Here is a 21,579-nt window from a genome sequence, read left to right on the forward strand (position 1 = left end):
AAATACACCTCCCCATCAGACCAACCCCTTATCCGTTCTTGGGTCTATTCTAACAAGGCAACAGTCCACGTAGGGACCTTGCCGCGAGTAACATTGGGTATGAGACTGAACAAGTCGTAAGCCGTAAAAAGTGTAAAACATGGAGAGGAAGTGCGCATGTGCTGATGCCTCGTAACAGCATCCACAGTCGGCGAGAGCATCATGATCAAAAGAACCTGGACATGGCCCTACTGAGATCGATGAAGTCGACCGGTTTCGTGACGTAGTCACTAAATCCCGCCGCGACACATTTGTCCTGTACATCCGACATGACGTTGGCTGACAGGGCGATGATGGGCATGCTGGGATGGCCACTTGATGTCTCCCACTGACGAATCTCACGGCACGCCTGGTAACCGTCCTTGCGAGGCATGTGAAGATCACACTACACACACGGTTAGTTAGTCACTAAGGTTCAAGGGATGAGTAGGAAACATACCAAGATGAGAGAGTAGTGGCTATGCGGCTTGGAGAGGACCATTGTAGTGCATTCGACACCGTCAACGGCGATCTCGACATCCACGCCAATCTTGTTGAGGTACTTCATGAGCACCTTCTGGTTGACAGGGTTATCCTCGACCAGCAACACCTTGTAGCCTTTGTTGCCCATGCGTCGCTCAATCTCTTGGTAGCTAGCCTTCTGGTTCTCAACCATCTGCTGCGCCGTCGAGCGGTTTCGGTCTATGCTCAGGTCGCGCATCTTGTTGGGGTCAAAGATGACGGCGAATCGGGATGGCTTGACGGGCTTGTAGATGAAGGTCACCAGGTTCTCTGAGAGGAGCTGCTCATACTTGGTGTTGGCTGCCAGCTTCATCACTGCCTGCCGCTGCACTGAGTCAGACAGGACGAGGATGGTCGTCTTATCGATCGTCTGTGACTTCGTTATGTCATCCATAAGTGCAATTATGGCTTCTGCTGAAGGAAGGTTGATGACAATATGTGTAAACTTGATGGGATCCTCGCCGCCAATCAATGTCTGCGCCTCCTCGACAGTCGACAGGGCTGTGATTTGGTGAGGAACATCCTTGGGCAGAGTCATCTCGATGTGTTGTGTCGTGGCTTCGCGGCTGTGAAACTGAGGGCAGATGATAAGAATCGAGTACATGGGCGGGCGGAAATCCTCAGGCGTGCCACTGCCGTGTGCCGGATGTGTCCCAGGAGAGCTACGTCCTGAAGGCATCTCGAGCTTCATCTGGGACAAGTCTTGGCCACTGGCCTTGGCTGCTTCACTGAAGCGAGCCAGTCCAGTGGTGACAGATGTTGCCGATGATCGATCGGTGATGTGTGACTTTCCAGAGCGGACGGATGGGTTTGAGCTGCCAACAGAAACATCCCCAGGTGAAGTAAACTCGGAATTCGTCCCTCCAGTGCTGGTACCTTCAATTGCGCGCAGATGCCGGGGTGGGGGCAGGGGCTTGATACTGCCAGGAACGCTGTCCACTACCTCTGGTCTCGGGGTAAAGGCTCCCGTTGGCGGGGGACTATCGGGCAGATTTGGATGGTCATCGGCTGTGGGAAGGCCGAACCGAGCAGTGAATGTAAAGGTAGAGCCTTTGCCAGGAGTAGCCCTGCCTGTCATCGTGCCTCCGTGCAGCTCAGCTAGCTGTCTCGAGATGACAAGTCCCAGACCACTACCGCCATGTTGACGAGTGCTGCTTCCATCAATTTGACTGAAAGGTTTGAAGATCAGGTCGGCCTCTTCCTTAGAGAAGCCACGTCCAGTATCGGTGACGGAAAACTCGAGCATTATCTCGTTCTCGTCCACATCAGAGCCCTTGGCTGTGTACACACGACACCGACTGAAGACCTCACCCTCGGAAGTGAACTTGATGGCATTGCCAGTCACGTTCAGCAGGACTTGACGAATCCGTACCTTGTCACCCTTGACCCACGCAGGTACGTCGGCCTCGACAAGGTAGTTCAGCTCGAGACGCTTGGCAATCGCCATTGTTGAAACAAGTTCGTTGACATCCTCAATAAGAGACCGGGTGTGGAACCACTCGTATTTCAGCTTCATCATACCAGCATCGACCTTGGAGAGATCCAAAATGTCGTTGATGATCATGATCAAGCTGTTGGCGCTTGTCTGGATCGTGTTGGTGTAATCGAGCTGCTCTTCGTTCAAAGTAGTATCCTGCAAGAAGCTGACCATTCCCGAGATACCAATTAGAGGCGTTCGGATCTCATGGGACATGTTGCTGAGGAATCTGCCCTTGCTCTCCATGGCTTCCTTGAGCTTGGTTTCGAGGAGTTTGTGGTCATTGATGTCGGTAGCAGAACCGAAGTAGGAGCTGGCACCACTGCCAAAGTCGATAGTATCAATTTCGACACATCGGATCAGATGCCATCGGTATTCTCCAGTCTTGGACAAAAGTCGGACCTCAGTTGTGTACGAAACTCGACCGGCACTGTCAGTCGCAACCTTGATGATACCTTTACGAGCAAGCTCAGTCAAGTCAGCAGAAGGCCATTCGTAAACGGAACTGCTGCTCGAACTGTCATGTCGAGATAGGGGCTGCTGCAGGTTGCGATGAGGTGAGTCCTGTGGCGTTTGCGGTGTTTGTGTCTTGAGTGCTTGGATCGTGCTCGTCGAGGTGGCTTCGGAGTGTATCGACCCTTGCTGGTACACTTTGTTCTCCTCCTCACGCTTCCGCCCACTGGGTGTAGAAGGCTGGGTTGACGGAATGCGACATTTGGCCAGATCGTCTGGGTGCACAAAGTCCATGAAACCAAGACCGAGCGAATCTGAGAAGCTTTGACCGGTGTAGGACAGCCACTGCTCGTTGGCAAATGTAATGCCCTCGTCTTCAGTGGCCGTAAAGATGATCTGTGGAATCAAATTTGCGAGTAGTCGATGCTTAGCCTCAGAGGCTTCAATCTCCTCCTGGCGTGCCGCTTTCAACTCGGCGATGTGCTGATCATGGATATCCATGTAGGATCCGAGGAACTGCATGATGACCCCCCTCTTATCCTTGGAAGCGACTGCTCTGGCATAAAACCATCGGTAGGCGCCATCAAATCGTTTGATTCGAACAGTCCTAGAAAACTGCTCTCCTGTCCGAACCGAATGGCCCCAGGACTTCAGGTACTCATCTCGGTCGTCAGGATGGAGACTCCCCCAGGGATCTGCAGCAAGGTCGGTGGCTGTCTGTCCTCGATAGGAGAGATATCGACTGTTCACCCAGACAATCTCCCCAGTTTGCGGAAGAGCGACGAAAACATGGGCCGGTAGTGAATCGAGAATAAGTCCCTTCAGCCTGTCAGACGGTGGAGGCATATCGGCTGCTGCAGAATTTATTGAGCCACTTCGAGAGGGAGCAGCAATGGGTGTCGGTCTGGCCGAAAGTGTAGAGCTTGGCGGAAGAGATTGAAAGGTCGAGGCAAAATCAGCACCGTATGAGTGCAACATGCTGTGTCCTTGGCGAGTGCCACGTCCAGTCTTTACAGCGTCAGCCAAATTCTCTGCCGAGTTGTCGCTGCCCACGACATCTGAGGCCTCTATACTGACAGCCCGCGTATCTGTCTGCGTCGATCGCTTCGTCGCAGAGGTCGTCGATTCGTCGGATGAGGTACGGACTGTCTTATTATCAACAGAAACAACTGGATCTAGTGCTTCCTGCGAGGATGGTGGCCCGCTAAGACGAGAATTCCGCTTCTCTGATGGTGAGCTGTCCTTTGATGCTGTCCTCGCTCGGGGGGTGCCTGAGCTAACAAGATTCTCATGCCTTGCAGGGGCTGTCCGCTGCCTGGCACTAAAGTATCCATCTCCCTGGGGTGTTGCGACAGGACTTGAAGTCGGTGGTGGTCGCTTGTCGGCGAGGAAGCCAACAGTCCCTTGGTCCCAGCTAGGCGTTCCGAGAGGAGATCCAGTGGCGCTCTTGGACACTCCAGAGTAGTCACTTGGGCTCGTCATGCTTCCAGCCAAGGATTGATGGGGGAGCATGTCGTCTGCTGCAAGATACGCCATGCCGTCCAGGGGTCGTCCGTCGTGCGCAACCGCGCCAAATCCAGCAGTCTGTGGTCGTTTACGTTGCAAGCCTGCAAGTTCAGTCTCGAGATTGCTGTAGTGCCGACACAAGGAGAAAGTAGTAGCCATATGGGGCGCAAGATGTTCGAGGGAGTGTCGAAGATTGGAAGGGTACGGAATAACGGAGCTCAGTATAGAGAGGATGGCGATAGGGGCGGGCTTGTCTTTCCTGAGGCTATCAGGTGTGCTTCGACCGGCTTCATCGCCGGCGATGGATGCATTAGCAGCAGATTCGCTCTTGGCTCGAGAATGGGATCTTTGTTCCATAAGGGTGGTGTCGAGTTTGAAAGTTCGTGTCGGTTTCGACAGGAGAACATGAGATAAGGGGATGTGGAGCACTGTCCAAGAGTTATCGACACCAATAGCCTCTGGCGGGCGTATTCCAGTATAGTCAGCTGTGCCAGTGTCTGGGTTAAAGGAGTCTTCGTCCACCATGGCGTCTGTAAAGAAGGGATTCTCCTTGGGGTCGGATCGAACCGCGGGTGAGGGAGCTGGAGATTGTGACCATGGCGAGGGTGGCGCTTGTTCGAATTCCTCGTACTTGGGAGTTGGGGGACGCGGCCTGTCTTCCTCCAGTCGCCCTTCGAGTCGTGATGCTGTAGTCTTTGCTCGATCGCTGCTGGAAAGGGGCTTACTTCGGATTGATGGCCGGGAGGTGCTAGTGCCACTAAATATTGACGACAGTTTCGGGAATGAATCGGAACGAGGCCTGCCAGATGTCTTCCTGCCTTGGGGATCAGATGTCCCTTCTTGAGCAGTTGTCTTTGACTGCTTTGAAGGCTCGACAGAGGCCTCATTGGCGAGATAGGGGTAACTTCTCGTCAGTGCAATAGCCCTTCCACGCTCAAGCACTCGCATCACACCACTATGGTCGATGAGGGGATCTGCCTCATAGTCGAGAGCTTGCAGGACAGGCAAAACACGGCCCTGTCCTTCCTTCTCCCCCATGAGCGGGGCCTCCCAGCTCGGAATTTGCTGCTCAATGGCGTCGTGCTCATCGAGAGCCGACTTGTTAAGCTTGGCGTAGTCCTCTTGGGTTTCCCGAGGGGTGCGGGTGGCGGGGTAATTGCTTTGGCTTCTTGCCAAGTAAGCAGGCCGTCGAGGGTTTGCCGGTGAGCGAGATTGGGTCCTCTCCTTGTTCTCCTCATAGGTGGTGAATGAGTGTCGACTCAAAAGGCCAGGTCGGACAGCGGCAGAACTGACGCGGAGCGTATCATCAGGAGTCGATGTCGCAGCGTTGGACCCAGCTGCAGATCGATCATTGTCGCTGGGGCTCAAAATCATACTGCTGGCCTCCCTTGCAGCCATATATCCAAGGCTCAAGTCATCTTCCTTGTGCTGGTTGAAAGTGGCTTTCTGACCCCATGGGACATTTTCGATGTCTGTTGAGTCAGCTGGAATAGCTAATGTCACCCGCTCAGCTTTATACACATCTCTCATGATCTGAACAACAGTATTCCACCAAGCATCCAGGCCAGGCTCAGCCGCCAGCATCAGAGAGAGGTCATATAGGTTAGGGTTGGGAAAGTCGAGATTTTCAGGTTGAGGGGACATGACGGAAGGGTTAAAAGTGAAGTTGGAGGCGGGTGTCGAGTTCCCCGAAAGAACCTTGTCGTGGGCAGCCATGCCCAAGGCCTCGAAGGAACCGAAGTTGGAGGAACGAGGGGCACCAGTCGGAGACAGGGCGGTAAAAGGCCTATGCAGGTACGAAGGCACAAAGCCGGCGGGTGCCATCCGAGGGAATGGGTAGGATGGGGTACCCGCGATGGGTCCTGGGGTGGGAGCACCTCGAACAGTAGCGCCAGACTCGGTAGAAGTTGTTGTTAGGGTTGATGTCTGAAGCGGTGAACTCGACAGCCCCTCCTCAGGGATGGGAGAGACTCGGGTCTTGTCGTTTGGGCTCGCCATCAGACCTCTAGCCGACAATTCTCGGCGCTCAAGGTCGCGTGCAAGCTTTTCTCGATATTCGTTAAGCTGCTGTTGTGAAGAGGCCTGGCTAGGTGAGGAAGCAGTAACACCAAGAGCTGAGCGCCGGGGGCTCGTTGGGCTGGTGCCAGTGGAAATGGACAATGGTTCGGGGCCGAGAACCGGTCCCTTGGCTACAGAAACAGTGCTTTCGTCAGTAGAATCTCCTGCCATGTTGTTGCTGGCGAGGGCCTGCTTCGCCGGAGCATCAAGAGGGGATGATGGGGGCTGGCTCGAGTGGCGATCCGTCGTCATTGCGTCACGCGCGGTTGGTGTTGCGGTCGCATTTGCAGTCAAATCCGAGATCGATATCGGCATCACTCGTCCATCTCTTGTTGGGTTCGAGGACGGCCTCTCGGTGAGCGGGGATGGCAACTCGATCAAGGACGAGAAGGTGCGGATCGGCAGGTCGAATTCACGCGAAGGGAATCCAGGTGAAAAGATTTCGTCGCCCGTTGGCGAGTTAGGCCTCGGCATGCCTCGTGGCCCAATTCCTATCCTTTCCCTCAACGGCAGGAGAAAGGGTTGTCGAGTGTAGTCGCGTAGGAAAGCCGATATATCAAGCGAGAGTCGAAGGTCGAACAGTGGAACAAGCTTTGTCCCCCTCTAGCCCCAAGCCAACACTGGCAGCGACAACAACAGCAGCAAAGGCGAGAGTCTGAAACGACTGTGAATGTACGTTTTGTCGATCGTATGTAGGTCAAGATGGGTTGGACCCAGAGACTCGAGAGGGTCGGAAGCGGTTCGGGCGACGGGGCAACGAGCAACAGAGGAGGTTTGAAGTGGAAAATTGGGGGCTCAATCACACACCGGTCCCAGAGTGTGGTGTGTCTCTCTGTCTTCCGCGCTCTCTCGTCTCTGGTGTCTAGGTAGGGCGGAGAATGAAAGGTGGTGGTGGTGGTGGTGGACTGGCCCGGCCTGGCTAGCAGAGGACTGGAGACCCAGAGAGAGCGCTGGTGAAGGTGGGCGAAAGTTGGCGTGGGCTTCCCAGCACGTACATGACGACTCCTTTCTTGTACCTGCTAGCCAGATCTGGGAGGCGAACTACTTGCGGGTACAAGGTGCTTGGTCGACCCATATTATTTACGCACAGAACGGGGGTAAAACCAACCCTGTCCGATGACGTAGGGAAAGAGCCCCCCCCGGCCAAGAAGCAAAACTTAGACAGTACGTACCTGGGAGAAGAGCCCCAGATCAGGGCAGCCACGATGGGAGCATGTCACCTTGGGTCACTCACTCGCGCTTCAGGAGTAGATTTCTCACAACAGCCGCCAACCCAAAGCCATTTCTCTCTCATCCATCATCTGGCATCTCCTCTTCCTGAAGCTCATTGTACCGCACGGACTTTGCAGTAACAACGGTGGTCCTAATAATAAGCGACGACAAATCAATTATGCATTCAAGGGATTGGCTGGTCGGTGCTCCTCGCCGCAGATTACATCGAGAGACCACTGACTACAAAAGTGGGCGGCGGCGGCAGCATCACCATCGTCATCATCAATTATCCCTGGCAGCCCGCCAAGCCAAGCCCCAGCCGGCGTTTTCTCCGCCGAACGCTGCCATCCTACCAGCTGCGACTACTCGGGGTTACAGTCCGCACACAGAAAAACTCCACTGGGGGAGCTTCCCGAACGACACATCGTCCGCCCTATTGCCAGCATCCAATCCAATCGTGTCAAATAATTAGGCACACAACCTCTGCGTGCCCTTGTCCTGATGCCTCTTGTGCCTCGCCTTGTGGTTGGTACAGACTATCTTCATAGGTAGGTATCTATCCCGTGTCCAGTTTCTGATATCCGTCTCCACCGACCACACCAGTGCTGCCGTTACAAGGGAGCGAGCCCTCCGTTGCACTAACAGAGTCGTGTTGCCAGATCTACTTCGACAACAGAGCATGCAGCCTTTACCTAGGCACATTGATCGGCAGCGTTGGCTCCAATTCTCCATCATTGTTCCCCTCCACCCTCCAACAAGTTCGGAGCCGAGTTTCCAAAGTGCCATTATCAACGGAGCACGATATTCCCTCGCCTTTCCAGCTGCGTTCACTACTTGTTAAATAGACGCACCCTGGCTCCTCCAGTATCATTGTTCTAAAGGCTTCATCACCACGTTCCATACGGAACCGTACAAGTGCTCGAGCCACCAACAAGGTCCATGCTCATCCATGAGGGATGGCCATTTCCGACTCGGCCTTCTGCTCTCCCTTCAGATCGCCGATCTCCCCATAAACTCGCCCGCTATCCGTACTCTGGCGGAAACTACCAGGACAAGCAACTTCACCAGCTTGTCTAGAACGACGCTCTTCCTGTTCTTGGATCTCCTCCACTCCCACCGCAAAGGCCGCAACTGAAGATTTTGATGGGCGGGCAACCACCGCCTGCAGATCGACTAGGGCGCATCGCAATTTTTGTTTTAGCCCTTCCTTTCCCCTTTTTACATACTATTCTTATCTAACCCGGTCGACTTTTTGTTAGGCGACCCAGCTGCCATATCACTGCATCCTGCCAGCCCGTCATGAGTTGCATCAAACTGACTCCCTCTAGCTCCCCTATTCGTCGTCGGCGCCGCCAAGCGCATCGGGCCACACTCGACGCCCAATTGACATCACACTGACTGCCTCTCCAGGGCTGGTCGCTCCCCTTTGCGTTGCCATTCGTTGAACCGTCCCGCTTCACCAGAAATGACAATTGACTTTTTCTGCTGGGCTTGAGCACCCAGCCCAGCGGCCTTGCAGCCCACCAGCCAGCCTTCCATAGACACCATGAGAATTCCTCGTGCCTCGCGCACCTCTCACCGACATGCAAGACAGCATGCCGCAATTTGGAGGGGACCTCGGGTGACGGAGCACATCTCACCAGTGGGGAGCCTTGCCTAGGCCCTGGGGTCAGCCCTCAATTTCAAATTTCCTAGTCGACCAGATTGGGAGGCTCGGCATGCCACGCGGGCTGTGGGCAGGCGGAATGCAGCCGGAGAAGCGAGAAAAAAACAATTACCACCAAGACAGTGGAGGAGAGACTGGTTTGGTGCTTGCTAAAAACGTCGACGGGCAATCTTCTCCCCTGCACTGGCGAATGGAACATTGCTGGGGTTATCTATTTGACATGGCCTTGACTGAGCATCTGGATGAATCCACCACCTGTGTTCCCGCAAGGCGTGAGACGGACCGCGACGATGGGCTTGCCAAGCGCCCAAGATAACCGCGTGGTGAGCATCCGTTTCCGCGACGGCCAGCTACGGCCTCTTTTCGCGGCGCGAGAAGAGGAGCTCCCCACTTGGTAGCAGCTCATGGAGCGACAGTTCCCGTCACGAGAAGAGAAGCAGGCAGACGTTTTGAAGCCAGGTTTTCTTTTCTTTTCTGTTTGTACTCAGTCCCGTATAGGGCTACATACTGTACGTGTGTACTGCCTGCATCTTGCGACTCGTGCGCTTGAACGAGGAGCGCTGCTGACGGCAAAGCACGCACTCTGATGCTGATGGACCCGAGATTCGTCTGTTATCTGGAATGGGCATCTATCCCGTGTTGTTTCACGACCGCTCAGCTGCTGGCTCGTGCCTGTCGTTGCCGTTGCACATCATGGCCATGTGCCACATAACTCTCTCTTTTCAACCCATTTTGCTGCTTGTCTCAGAGTCTCGTGCGCCCACCGTCGCCTGAAGCAGCAGCCGGTTTGAGAGGCGCTTTCGCATGACGTCTGCGTGTCGAGGAGGCACTCTGACGTCAAGTGGAGCGCCACCAAAGATCCGGCCGATCCAAGCTGGGGGACGACCATTCCTGGCGACGACGTGTCCGACCCCCAAGGCACGGGCAGGGCGGACGGGTGACCTGACAGAGCCTTTGCTCTCAATCTCAATGGTTCAGGGTAGTCCAAGCCCGTCGAATCATGTCTGCCCGTTATAGACAGGGCCCGGGAATAGCTCCGCTCTGCAGGTCTTCCGTCGATGCCTCATTGGACCAAGCAGGGATTGGCTCCCGTTCGTCATTCTACTTCCAGCTTCTCTGGGCCTGGCGCCCCGAGTTTCCGGGTTCTTGGGCTACAGCCTTTTTCTTCGCCTAATGGCCATGGCGGCATGGATGGACCGTTGACAAGCACTCCCATGTCGTCTCTGCAACTTTGAGGAGGAACTCAGGGCCGTATGACTATAACAGGCAAGATACCCGACGAAACTTCGTATTGGTGAACTTGAATCAAGTGCCGATAACCTTATTTTTATATACTCGTCAGGAACTTCACTCACTTTCAATGGTACTACGTATACTCGGACTGAGGTTGACATGACAGTTCTTTCAAGACATGCGATATTTGTCCTTGCCATGGCATATGTCGAACCAAAGCGACCTATTCGCACTAGATCGATAAATGGCGCCGTTCAAGCCGATTTTTGATTCAGCTGGCTAACACTATGGCTAGGTCTACCGGTCTACATTAGGTTCCATGCATATAGCGCCAACATAGGTACCATTGATACTTCCTGGAAGTGGAAAATGAGTTGCGTCTTCTCATCTCGGTTCTCCATGGCAGGTTGTCAGGGAAGCAAAGACTGATCTCTGGTTGGTTAAAGCAAGTTTCGACGACGAGTCAACGTGGATGCTGAACTTGAGGGACTCGGGGGTAATCTCCACAGCCGCACCGCAGCACAACAGGCGAACAAGCATCGTCCCCGGGACTAAAGACCAGAAACCTGGTTCTAGAAAGCGGGCGGGGCATGTCAAGAATCACACTAGACCATGCTTTCTTTGCTTCCATCACCAACGGGGACAAGGATACAGGGCCTTGCCTTGTTCCTCGATGCATTGGCGATGGTAGCCAGCCTCTCAGGCCCACGGGAATCGGAAAATACTTCTAGAATCCCATCTTGTCTCTCTGCGGGACAACTTACCCCTTGCTTGACTTCTTCAGCCACCACCGCCCTCACCCTCGCTTGGCCTCGCGTGTGGTGGAAGGGAGCACGCGGACGCGGACGCGGACAGCCGCACCGACCTTGGTGACGGTTTTACCATCCAACGCTTCCTTGTTCGCACGCTATGGGAACTCATGTGGGTTATCGACTGACTGGACCATCACCGTGCATCAAGAAAAAAACGGTCAGCATGGAATCCTACTGTTCGGGGAAGCGAGGGCCAACGGATCTCTCCTCCGCCTCGCTTCTCTGCCGTGAGCGCTTTTCCCTCGTCTTTTGATTTCCCCCGCGATCAAGAGTCACAGACCACCAGACGACGTCAGGTTCCTATATGCGGCTGAACCCTGAATTATATGGACTTGACCCGCCGACGTCAACGCCCACAGTGCTCTGCGAGGAACGCTTCGGTTCTGCTTGCCCATAGCACAGCACGCATATCAAAGACTTCATATGTACCGAAGTGGGTATAAGTGAATCACCCACGGAACGTCATGTTTCTCGTGTAGCATTCCTCATGGAAAGAGTTGATAATAACTCAAGATTTAAGCGTTCATAACGCCTCGTCTAAGCAGTATACATATTGGTCATGATATTTAAGCCCACCGTCAAAGTTGGATGGCTAGGGTGAATATCATACTGCCAATATAGCGTTTAGTTGTCTGTAGCGCTCGTCTCTCCCTCATACCTCTTGGTCACTACCTCCTGGTGACCCTTGAATCCAATTGCTTGTACCCTGGATCATATTGGCCAGATCTAAAACCCTGAGTTCAAGGTCATTGCCTTGATATTTGCTTCCCACCTGATCTCTCATTGATGCTGGAGAAGCTACCGTACCTACACTAGGTATGATCGTATCCTTTCCTCCCTCTGCATCTCCTTCATAGCATTTTCTGTCCGCATCATCTTTCATCATTTACGCCTCGTAACATCTGCTGAGAGCTCATCCATACATAAGGAGAGACTAACATGAGATGACGGCATCCATAGACAAGCTTGGAATCTTTGTATGGAGTTCGCTGCCGAACCCCTCATGGGGGCTTCCAATTTCTTGACGAGACCTCTGATACTCTCAGTACATCCCCACCTTCTCATCTTAATAGCCAAAATAAAGACTGTTATTGACCCTTAAAGTCATCAGATGGAGCTTATGCGGTAGGTATCTCTACGGCTCAACCTGGCCTTATTCGTGGTAGAATCCCGCGTCTCTCCCATGAGCCTCAGAGTAGTAAAGCTCCTCAACGACCTATCGAGTTGAAGATTTCTGCCCTGTAATTATTCTGTATCCAGTTACGGACTGCGGCGCATATTCTTGAAGTACCATATGTCAATATTATGGCCGCAGAGCTGCCGCATCCTGGTGCAGTGTACGGAAGTATGAGACTCCCTGGCAGGTCTACAACAACTTGACAGGTCAACTAGCCCAGTGAAAAGCTCATGGGTTTGGAAAACCTCAGTCTGGTATAGATCTACATTACTTGCGAGTAAAAGCTTGGTTGCATTCTTTATGTGTTGGCATGTCGGAGCTGCGGTGAGCTCCAGATATCCACGACAACTGATCATATATGACTTGTCTGTTTTTCGTCAAGTCTCAAGAAGGAAGGGCCGAGAAGGAAGGGCTCTGTACGGAGAATCGTCTGAAAATCTTGCTGGACACCCTGGAGAAACCTGTCAATACTGTTGCATGGAGCTTCGGTAGACAGTCCTCCAGCCACCAAAACTACCACGATCCCCAAGAGTAGGCGTAGCAGACACGCGTTGACGAAGTAGAAGTTGCGAGTCAGTGACTGTCTTGATATTCAGTAACAGTTTTACTCGACTATTCTCACTGTTTTGGTTCAACTGAAGGTTTAACTCGCCTTCCCTGGGGTAGATGATCGTTTTTACGTGAAGAGAGCAAGTCTGTAGGATACTTTTCGGTTCGGCAGGTATTTCATTTCCGTCCGCCTCGTGATGAAGGACAGGAAGGGCCTGTGACTCTTCTCTGAGGCCCAACAATAGTGAAGCTCATAGAGTACTCACAATATCGAACCTGTGTGGCTAGAGGATGACTCGCGAGTCCTGAACCACTCAAGATACTTCCTGTCCCGTATGATTTGCCATAGCCTACATTTGTCTTTGTACCCAAACCATTCGTAGTTATTAAACTGTGGTGAACAATGGATGGCTAGTCTATCTTAGGCCGTGAAAGCAAAGGTGGCATTGAGCCCAGTCCTCACATACCAACTTCGTAGAGAAAGGCGGTGACAAAATCGAGCTACAGAGTCTTAAGAAGTGATCATAAAAACAAAGCACTCTCGGCACAACGGATCAAAGATGAGTGAAACGAGCATCGAATGATGATATGATATGGGGTCGTACAATCTTGTCTATCTCGCCCAGACAAATCAAAAACTTCGCCAAAGCCGAGGAAACCAATGTATAGGCCATTACACAACCAATAATCTTCCAACGCCAAATAAAGAATAAAAATCCCACCGCATTCCAACCTTTGTTTCTAAGGTGTGTTCATCCTATCAATGCCAGCCTGCTTCTCTTGGTACAACTCAAACCCTCGAATCAATCCTGGTTTGGAGCCTTGAAGCCAAGCTTCTGCTTCTGGATCCGAGGCAAAATACCAATCAGCGTCAGGGCAGCCAAGAGAATGGTAGCCCAAAGCTTGAGCTTGAGGACATTCTTGTTGTAGTCTGTTTCGACGGCGGTGACGACGGTGACAAGGAGCAGGGTGAAGATGGCATAGCCGCTCCAGCGGTGATACTTCCAGATGGACTTGGCCTTGTGTTCGCCGCCGTAGAGCTGGGGAGTCGCCCACATGGTGAAGCCCACGGCGTACTGGAGCAGCAGGACAATGGAGGTGATGACGCCCAGGTAGCCGTGAGCCGAGTGGAAGTGAGGGCCATTGTTTGCGAACTTGTTGTACTCGATGATGGTGACACCCGCCACCAGGAGGAGGAAGGCAACTAGGTTGAGGATAGCGTGAATGCGCTGGCCGATGCGCTTCTGCTCGGCCGTGTGCGTGGGTTGCAGGCTCAGGACGGACTGGGCCAGCGTGAGGATCGCGAGGGACTGTAGAAGCGGGTGCGCTGAGAACAGGATCAATGGCTTGGTGAGGACGCTGGCCCAGATGAGCGCAACCAGCAGCACGATGCCGAGCTGGGCAAGGATGCCGGTACCTGGCGAAACAGCATGATTAGCTCTAGAAGAGGATGTAGCTGAAGGGATGGTGATGACCTACCGAGGACCAGATTTCTAATCATTGGGACGCCGTCTTCTTGCGCAGCATCGCCAGGTCGACCGAGGAGCGGTTCAGTCTCGCGAGCTGCGGCGCCGTTGACTTCGGCGTCCGAAGGGAATCGCTCCGGTATACCTGTGGCACTCGCCATCTTTTTAAGCTGCTGCGCGTATCCAGAGAGGTGTCGGGCCGTGTCGTCAACGTGTCTTTTTTAACGTTTGGTGATGCTCAAGGTTCTCGGCAGGACGGCGCAGGCGGAACCAGAAAGAAGAGAAATAGCTAAAAGAGCTGTCTTGTCAAAGCTTGAAGAGTTAATACGGTTCACTTCGAAGCCATTTGCTGCCTGCGGTTGAGAGCAAGACGCGGATGTCCTGACGTAGATGAAGGGGGGAAAAGGACAGGTCTAGATTGATTACGAGTGCACAATGTCTCTGTGCCGACAAAGAGGCTGTTGCTACCTGCCTTACATGGCTGATTACAAGATTGACGTTGACGTCAGTGAATGGCTGTCTCGAGTCTGACCTATCAGAAGCCGCCTTTTTATAAACACTCACGAACCGCGCGGGGTAGTCATGCTTTTCAGTGATAAAGACGGCAATTCCACCATGTAGCCTTGTAATCGCGTCAGGGGATAGCGAGAAGAAAAAAATCTCGTTATCCCGGGGGATATAAAAAGTGCCGAAGCTGGGGTTACGCGGGGAGGAGAAGGAGGGGGAATTAGAATCTATTACTCGATATGATCGAGCAAAAGAGCTCCATCTCTCACCGACCCTTGGCTATCGATAAGAGCTTTATCCGTTCCCCCCAACCTGGACCCGCGCATAGGAGCTTCTCTGGTTGGCTGTTAGCTCCGAGAACTCGCCGGCCAAGCCCGCCCCTCCACTCGGCCGTGGCCCGGCCGGCCGGACTATCGCCGCGAAAGGAGCTCAGAGCTGCCAGCGCTGGGCCGCCGGCGGGCAAGCACCTCTTTGCGTCTAACCGTTTGCCGCTCTGGGCCCAGACGCGCACAACGGGAATCTGTCATCGATCAGAACATTTGCCGTGGCGCCCAATAGAAAGAACTCGGAGGAGCAGCAGGCAACGAGCAGTTAGCCCATCATCAAGATTGGCCTGATTTTCCTCGTCCCGCAGTGACAGTGGGCGCATCGGAACTGGCCGCTCCAACGAGGCTAGGTGAGAGTTAAATAGATAGGACGATCCCTCTGTTTCCCGACGAATCTCACTCACTTCCCGAGTCAGAGCATCTGCATCATATCATCATACCTTTCCTTTCTTTTCACAACCCACCATGACTTCCATTGCTGACGAGATCGAGTACAAGCTCGATACTGTCGAGACGCAGTCCGTTGCCGCCAATGACATTGACAAGACCTTCCGCACGACATGCATTGGTGAGACTCTCGTGATATGTCGCACCGCTTAATCTTTCATGCTAAACGTGAATCCAGACCTCATCTCCAGTGCCCTCGGTGGCAAGGTCCTCGGCTTCTCAGACCAATGGTTCTGCGAAGCCACCAACCTCTTGAACCCAAAGGCCCCCATCCGGCAGCAGGGCAAGATGGTCTTCACAGGTGCCTGGTACGATGGCTGGGAGACCCGGAGACACAACTCGGAGCCTTTCGACTACGTCGTTATCAGACTGGGCGTCGCCTCGGGCACCATTGAGGGTATCGAGGTCGACACGGCCTTCTTCAACGGCAACCACGCCCCCGCCATCTCGGTCGAGGGATGCTTCAGCCAGGACGACGAGGAGGTTGCATCGTGGAAGGGTGGCCGGGGCAAATGGGAGACCATCCTCGGCGTGCAAGAGTGCGGTCCCTCGGAGCGGTTCTGCTGGAAGCTCAAGACGCCCACGCAGAAGCAGTACACTCACGTGAGGCTCAACATGTACCCCGATGGCGGCATTGCGCGATTCCGACTCTTCGGCCACGCTGTCCCCGTCTTCCCCGACGACAAAGATGTCATCTTCGACCTCGCGGCGGCTCAGAACGGTGGTCTCGCCGTGTCGTGCAGCGACCAGCACTTTGGCAACAAGGACAACCTCCTGCTGCCCGGCCGCGGTAAGGACATGGGTGACGGCTGGGAAACGGCTCGATCGCGGGCCAAGGGCCACACCGACTTTGCCATCATCAAGCTCGGAGCTCCGGGCTACATCGAGAGGTTCGTAGTAGACACGGCGCACTTCAGGGGCAACTACCCTCAAAAGGTGGCCATTGAGGGCTGCGAGTGGACCGGCCACGGAGACCCGGTGGCCGACGCCGTAGCTTGGCGGGAGTTTGTGCCTCCGAGCAAGACGGGGCCGGATCAGGAGCACGAGTTCAAGAGCGCCGACGGGGAGAAGGACCGTCTGGTTACCCATGTCAAGCTTATCATGATCCCCGACGGCGGAGTGAAGCGATTGCGCGCATTTGGCAAGCGTGCTGTCTAGGGTACCTAACTAAGACGTGGGAGCCCAACTTGTATAGAGATCAATGCAAACACAGTTAAACAAGTGTCGACGATGAAAATTAAATGAATATTTGTTATGATGTTATGCAGTGAGAAGACTACTCAATCTCAAACAATTCATGTCTGCAAAAGTAATCTTGTTGACACAAGGAGAATTTTCCAGTGTCGTTCAGTGGGTAAGTCCCATATTGGGGCCACCTAGAGTCAAAGTACCCCGACCGTCTGTGGCTGTGTCCGTGGAGCAACTGCCCCCCCGGGACGGATGACGGTTTCTCCAGAGCTTCCAGTCTCATCAGGGACAAGTGGGTAGGTTGCCCTCCACGACACCTCGCACGATATCAACACAACCACAAGGCATCAGTTCGCAGCGCCCAACGACATCTCCCCGCCCAACAGTGGCAACTCGGTTCAAACACGCAGCGCAGACTTATTCACACACCGTATGCGAAATATATCCTCCGAAGCGACTCCCTCCAAATTCCCATGAGCCATCTGCGGCATCTGGCTCTGCCCCTCCCTCCGCCATGGATCTAGGGGACTCTCTCGGCCCCGACGGCCTGCCCGACAACAAGCCTCGAGCCCTCCCCTCTGACCTCCCCAGGTCCCTCGACGACAGGCGACATGTGCCAAACGAGCATCTCGTCACCGAGACCGAGATGTACGATGGCTGGCAAGGTCCGTCGCATCACCATCACCATCGCCACCCGCGCACCTGACTGAACCCGCGCGGGCTGGGCTCCCTCCATTGCCCAACACGTCACTGACGACGCCGCAACAGGCCAGTCCCAGTTCCTCACCACGCCAGCCCTGGCGAAGCCCCTAAACTTTGGAAACCTGTCGCTCAACGACCCCGACTACGACGACAATGTCACAAAGGGTCCCAAGGACAGCGACACGCGACTCATGGAGATGCTGGCCGCCCAAGCCGCCCACCAGTCTGGTTCAGGGTTTGAAGACGAGGATGAGATTGTGAATGACGAGAAGCTACCAGACTCCGAGAAGAAGGTGAAACTTCAAAAAGCCCTCAACATGGCTGCCAGCAACGGTGATGTCGAGAGGATCGGGAAGTTATTGAATGGCAAGGCAAAAGAGTACATCGATATAAACGCCGAGGACGAAGACGGAACACCGCCGCTCATCTATGCGAGCTGCTTTGTTGGTATCCCCGAATATCCTGGACCTCAGGTCGCTAACATGACGAACAGGGCCATGAACCCGTAGTGCAGGCACTGATCGGGGCGGGCGCCGACGTCAACAAGCAGGATCGTAATCAATGGACAGCTCTCATGTGGGCCATGACAAATCGACACAAGGGCATCGCGAAACTCCTCCTCGACAACAATGCCTCCTCAGACCAAAAGACGTCATCCGGTCGAACAGCATTCGACTTTGTCCCCCCAGACAGCGAGATGTCGTATTACCTCCACGACAATGGCTACAACATCGGAAGTGCTGGCGTCACAGATGACTTTTACAGCCCTGGCTTTACGCAGGATCGGTTCGAGGAGGAGATGGCCGAGAATGAGATGCGAAGGCGGTTGATGATGGAGAGTGCTCGAGATCTTGAAGTTGACCTGGGAAACGTGGGCATGGATGACCAGCCCGAGGTGAGAACCAGCCCTGCAAATTGCCTACACAAATTTACTGACCGCAATTCTTCAGCCGGTCGACGAATTCGAGGAGGAACAGCAGGAGTTTGATTGGAACCGCTGTCTCCATGACCAAATGTTCGTCTTCCAGGAGCACGAACTCGACCGGATACTCGATATAATCATCACCAAGATGACGCCTCAGAGATCGCCGTCGCAAAAACCTGTTCCGGCAAACATGATATTCTTGAGCGCCCGATATGCCCATTACCATTCGAGCCGGGAGCTGCTTGAACGGCTCCTCGTCTCGGCCATGGACTATATCAATGACGTCGTTGAGAGGTGTCAGTGGGATATGACCATTCTGGCATTCTGGATCTCTAACGCTACCCTCCTGCTTCACTACCTCAAAAAGGATGCTGGCCTCTTCCATGCGACGGCCGAGTTCCAAGCCCAGCTCGCTGAGCTCATCAATGAGATCTTCATTCTCATCGTGCGAGATGCCGAGAGGCGTCTGGACAAGGTATTGGATGTGGCCATGTTGGATCATGAAACCATTCCTGGATTTGAGGACATCACATTCCAGAATGAGTGGAAGATATTCAAGCGAAAGGCTCAGGTCAAGGAAGAGCCCATCGAGAAGCGTTTCCGGCCTCCCTCACCCAAGCAGCGGGCGAAGCCAGCTCCCAGAAACGTCACTTCTCTACTCTCATCGACTCTCTTTGTGCTCGACCTTTACGACATCCACTCGGTCATCTCGGCTCAGATCATCTCGCAATTGCTCTACTGGATCGGAGCAGAGCTTTTCAATCGCATCATGTCGAACCGCAAGTATCTGGCCAGAACAAAAGCCATGCAGATCCGCATGAATATTTCAATATTGGAGGATTGGGCACGGACAAATAACAGGCAAGCAGACCACTACGAGGGAAGCGACATGCGTTCGTCTGGAGAGACCACGATTGACGCGGCCCGGAGACACCTGGCACCTGTGATCCAGCTGCTGCAGTGGCTCCAGTGCTTCTCGTCGCTCGACGCCGATGACCTGGAGGCGCTGGTGGGTACACTCCAGCAGCTCAAGCGGCTCAGTCCACAACAGCTCATCCATGCAGCCAATCACTACAGGCCAGAGGTGGGCGAAAAGGGGCTGCCCAAGAGCGCCATGAAGTATCTCATCGCCATCCAAAAGGAGGCAGCACTTAAGCGAGAGCGGCGACGCAGTGGAATGGCGTCACCGCAGCGGTCGGGCCAGGACAGCAGCCCGGTGACACCCGTCAAGAATCGGTCAAACGGCAATCATCTAGAGACTCCTGGGAGCCCTCCCGAGGACGAATGGTCCGACGACGATGACGACGCGCCTGAGCACTTGCTTCTGGATCCTGCCCTGATGTTGCCCTTTACGCTGCCCTCAGTGACCGACATGCTCGTGACATATGGCGCTGGATTTGGAGGAGTGAACCGTGAGCGGGAGCGCAAATACATTCCAACGGTGCCGCCCGAGTTCCTGGAAAAGCTGGAGGTGAGCGGGGGCACTCGCAAGGGTCCCATGTTTGGAGAGGCGGACTGGGAGAATGAGGAAGTCTGAAAGGAAGACATGGGCCACGGTCATTATAGGCTCAAGGGGCCATCCAGCGAGACGCTCGAGGACCTAAAGGGGACCGCCGGGGTTCTACTGGCCTGCACCAAGGGAGAGTTCTTGGGCACTGTTCCTCGACACCGAGTCGAGATAGGAGAAGCGAAAGAGCAGGGTCTACGAAGCAGAAACCCCCACACGAGCCAGCGTGCGAGTATTAGGTCCCCCGGCGATTCGACTCGATGAGGATGAAAATTTGCGATGCAAGCTGCAAGGGACAAGAGGAGCGTTGGCAGCGGGGGAGAAGCTTGGCCAGCCATCCCGAGGTGGCGGGCACACACCACACACACATATGCGGCCATGTTGTCGAGGTGGCCAGGACCACGGGGGGGGAAACAAGAGCGCCAATATCCGGGGGCATTGGACAAGACGACCGGGAAAGGCAGACGAGCGAGGCGAGAGGGGAGAAGAAGCGAGGTAGAGTTAGCGCGAGATTGTATAGCTCGGCTCAGGCGTATGGAGTTGTCGAGGTGGAAATCTGAAAATCCCCATGTTTCAATTGCCCGTTTTCATCCCGTGTCGCAGAGCATTGACAAGCCAAGCTGGCTCCTTGGCTCTGTCCGCCTCAAACCCCCCATTGATACTATTCCTAGATTGCTTCTGGCCCGCGCCAGCTAGGCCAAGCTTGAGGCGGAAAGGAGTCGACGGACACAGCAATTGAGCAACAACCTTGGGGCAACCAAGCTCAAGCTCAGTGGGCCTGGGATGCCCTAGCAAGGATCGCGTATCCACCAGAAAGACGCGGTGTCGACTAGTTGCTGCATGCACTCAACAGTTGGCACGCCGTGTGCGGCCGGAGTAAACTTTTTTCTTGTCTCCCCCTTTGCCCCGTGTCCCAACGGCCGCGGTGCAGATGCTAGTTTTCCGCCTCCCGCAGCGTGCCATTGTGCGTTGTTCGTGCCCTACATCTGTACACACAAGGGAGCCGATGCACTGGTCTTCCCTGGTCCTTGCTCGACAGACCTGATCCGTTTGTTCCCGGGGGGGAAGCAATAGAAGGACTGAAGGAAGATCTCACCGCCGTCATCCCAACTCCGGGCATTGGGGTCTCCACTACCACGCGATGAAAAGAAGGAGACGAACGCGGAGGAGGATGCAAAAAAGGGTGAAAGCAGCAGGGGGGGAGGCTCAACGGGCTGGGCTCCGGGTGGATGTCGGGATGAGTTGGCACACCAGGGCCGGGGGCGGAAGGGAGGGTCCCGGCATGGTCTGTGGGAAACGTGGACTGCGGGAGCCCAACGGAGGGAGACAGAGAGGCATGGGTGGCCACGCGAGAAGTGGCCGGCCGCGGGTTTTCCCCATCCTTAGTGATTTGTGCTCTCCTTTTCCTGTGGCTCAAGTGTGGCCAACCTGCCATGGATAGACCCCTTCTCGAGGATGGGCCTTTGTTCCTTCAGAGTTTCATTCATTTCGTCCATTTCACTTTTACTGTGTTTTCGGTGCCCTCCGTCCATACCTAGCTAAGCTGACCAGGGCAGATAATGATCCTGGTTTGGATCCTAGCAGGGAAGCTTCGCTAGGTTCGGGAGACGGGTAGATCAACCAGGGCATACGCGGATGCTCGCCAACCATCAGTCCCGTTGTGGGAATGGCTGAGACAGGCATGCGAGGCCAGACTGCCCGTGTCTCGGCTTTCTCTGCCGGGACCAGATCTCTCTGATCTGATATCGGTGAAAGAAAAAAAGAGAGTTCAGGTCTGTTGAGTAGGAGGGGGAGCAGTCCTTTAAGGTTTGCTCGAGGTGGGCGCTGA

At 54.4% G+C, this 21,579-nt stretch overlaps 2 protein-coding genes across 2 annotated transcripts; one reads left to right on the forward strand and one right to left on the reverse strand.

The window, feature by feature from the left end:
• Window positions 1-13,244: 13,244 nt before the first annotated feature.
• Window positions 13,245-14,550, reverse strand: NECHADRAFT_99968 (uncharacterized protein). The gene is made up of 2 exons (XM_003051998.1): window positions 14,163-14,550; window positions 13,245-14,100 (listed from the first exon to the last, which is right to left on the reverse strand). The coding sequence occupies exons 1-2, from the start codon at window positions 14,308-14,310 to the stop codon at window positions 13,487-13,489; spliced, it is 762 nt and encodes a 253-aa protein (XP_003052044.1). The 5' UTR covers window positions 14,311-14,550; the 3' UTR covers window positions 13,245-13,486.
• An 897-nt stretch (window positions 14,551-15,447) lies between these two features.
• Window positions 15,448-19,781, forward strand: NECHADRAFT_68183 (uncharacterized protein; the record flags this gene model as incomplete). Its single annotated transcript, XM_003051558.1, has 7 exons — window positions 15,448-15,550; window positions 15,608-16,323; window positions 16,378-16,581; window positions 16,904-17,282; window positions 17,386-17,762; window positions 17,813-18,214; window positions 18,270-19,781. 7 exons carry the CDS (start codon window positions 15,448-15,450, stop codon window positions 19,779-19,781), a joined length of 3,693 nt encoding a protein of 1,230 aa, XP_003051604.1.
• Window positions 19,782-21,579: the final 1,798 nt, after the last annotated feature.

Source organism: Fusarium vanettenii, assembly GCF_000151355.1.
Source record: "Fusarium vanettenii 77-13-4 chromosome 4 genomic scaffold NECHAsca_3_chr4_2_0, whole genome shotgun sequence".
NCBI lineage: Eukaryota > Fungi > Ascomycota > Sordariomycetes > Hypocreales > Nectriaceae > Fusarium > Fusarium vanettenii.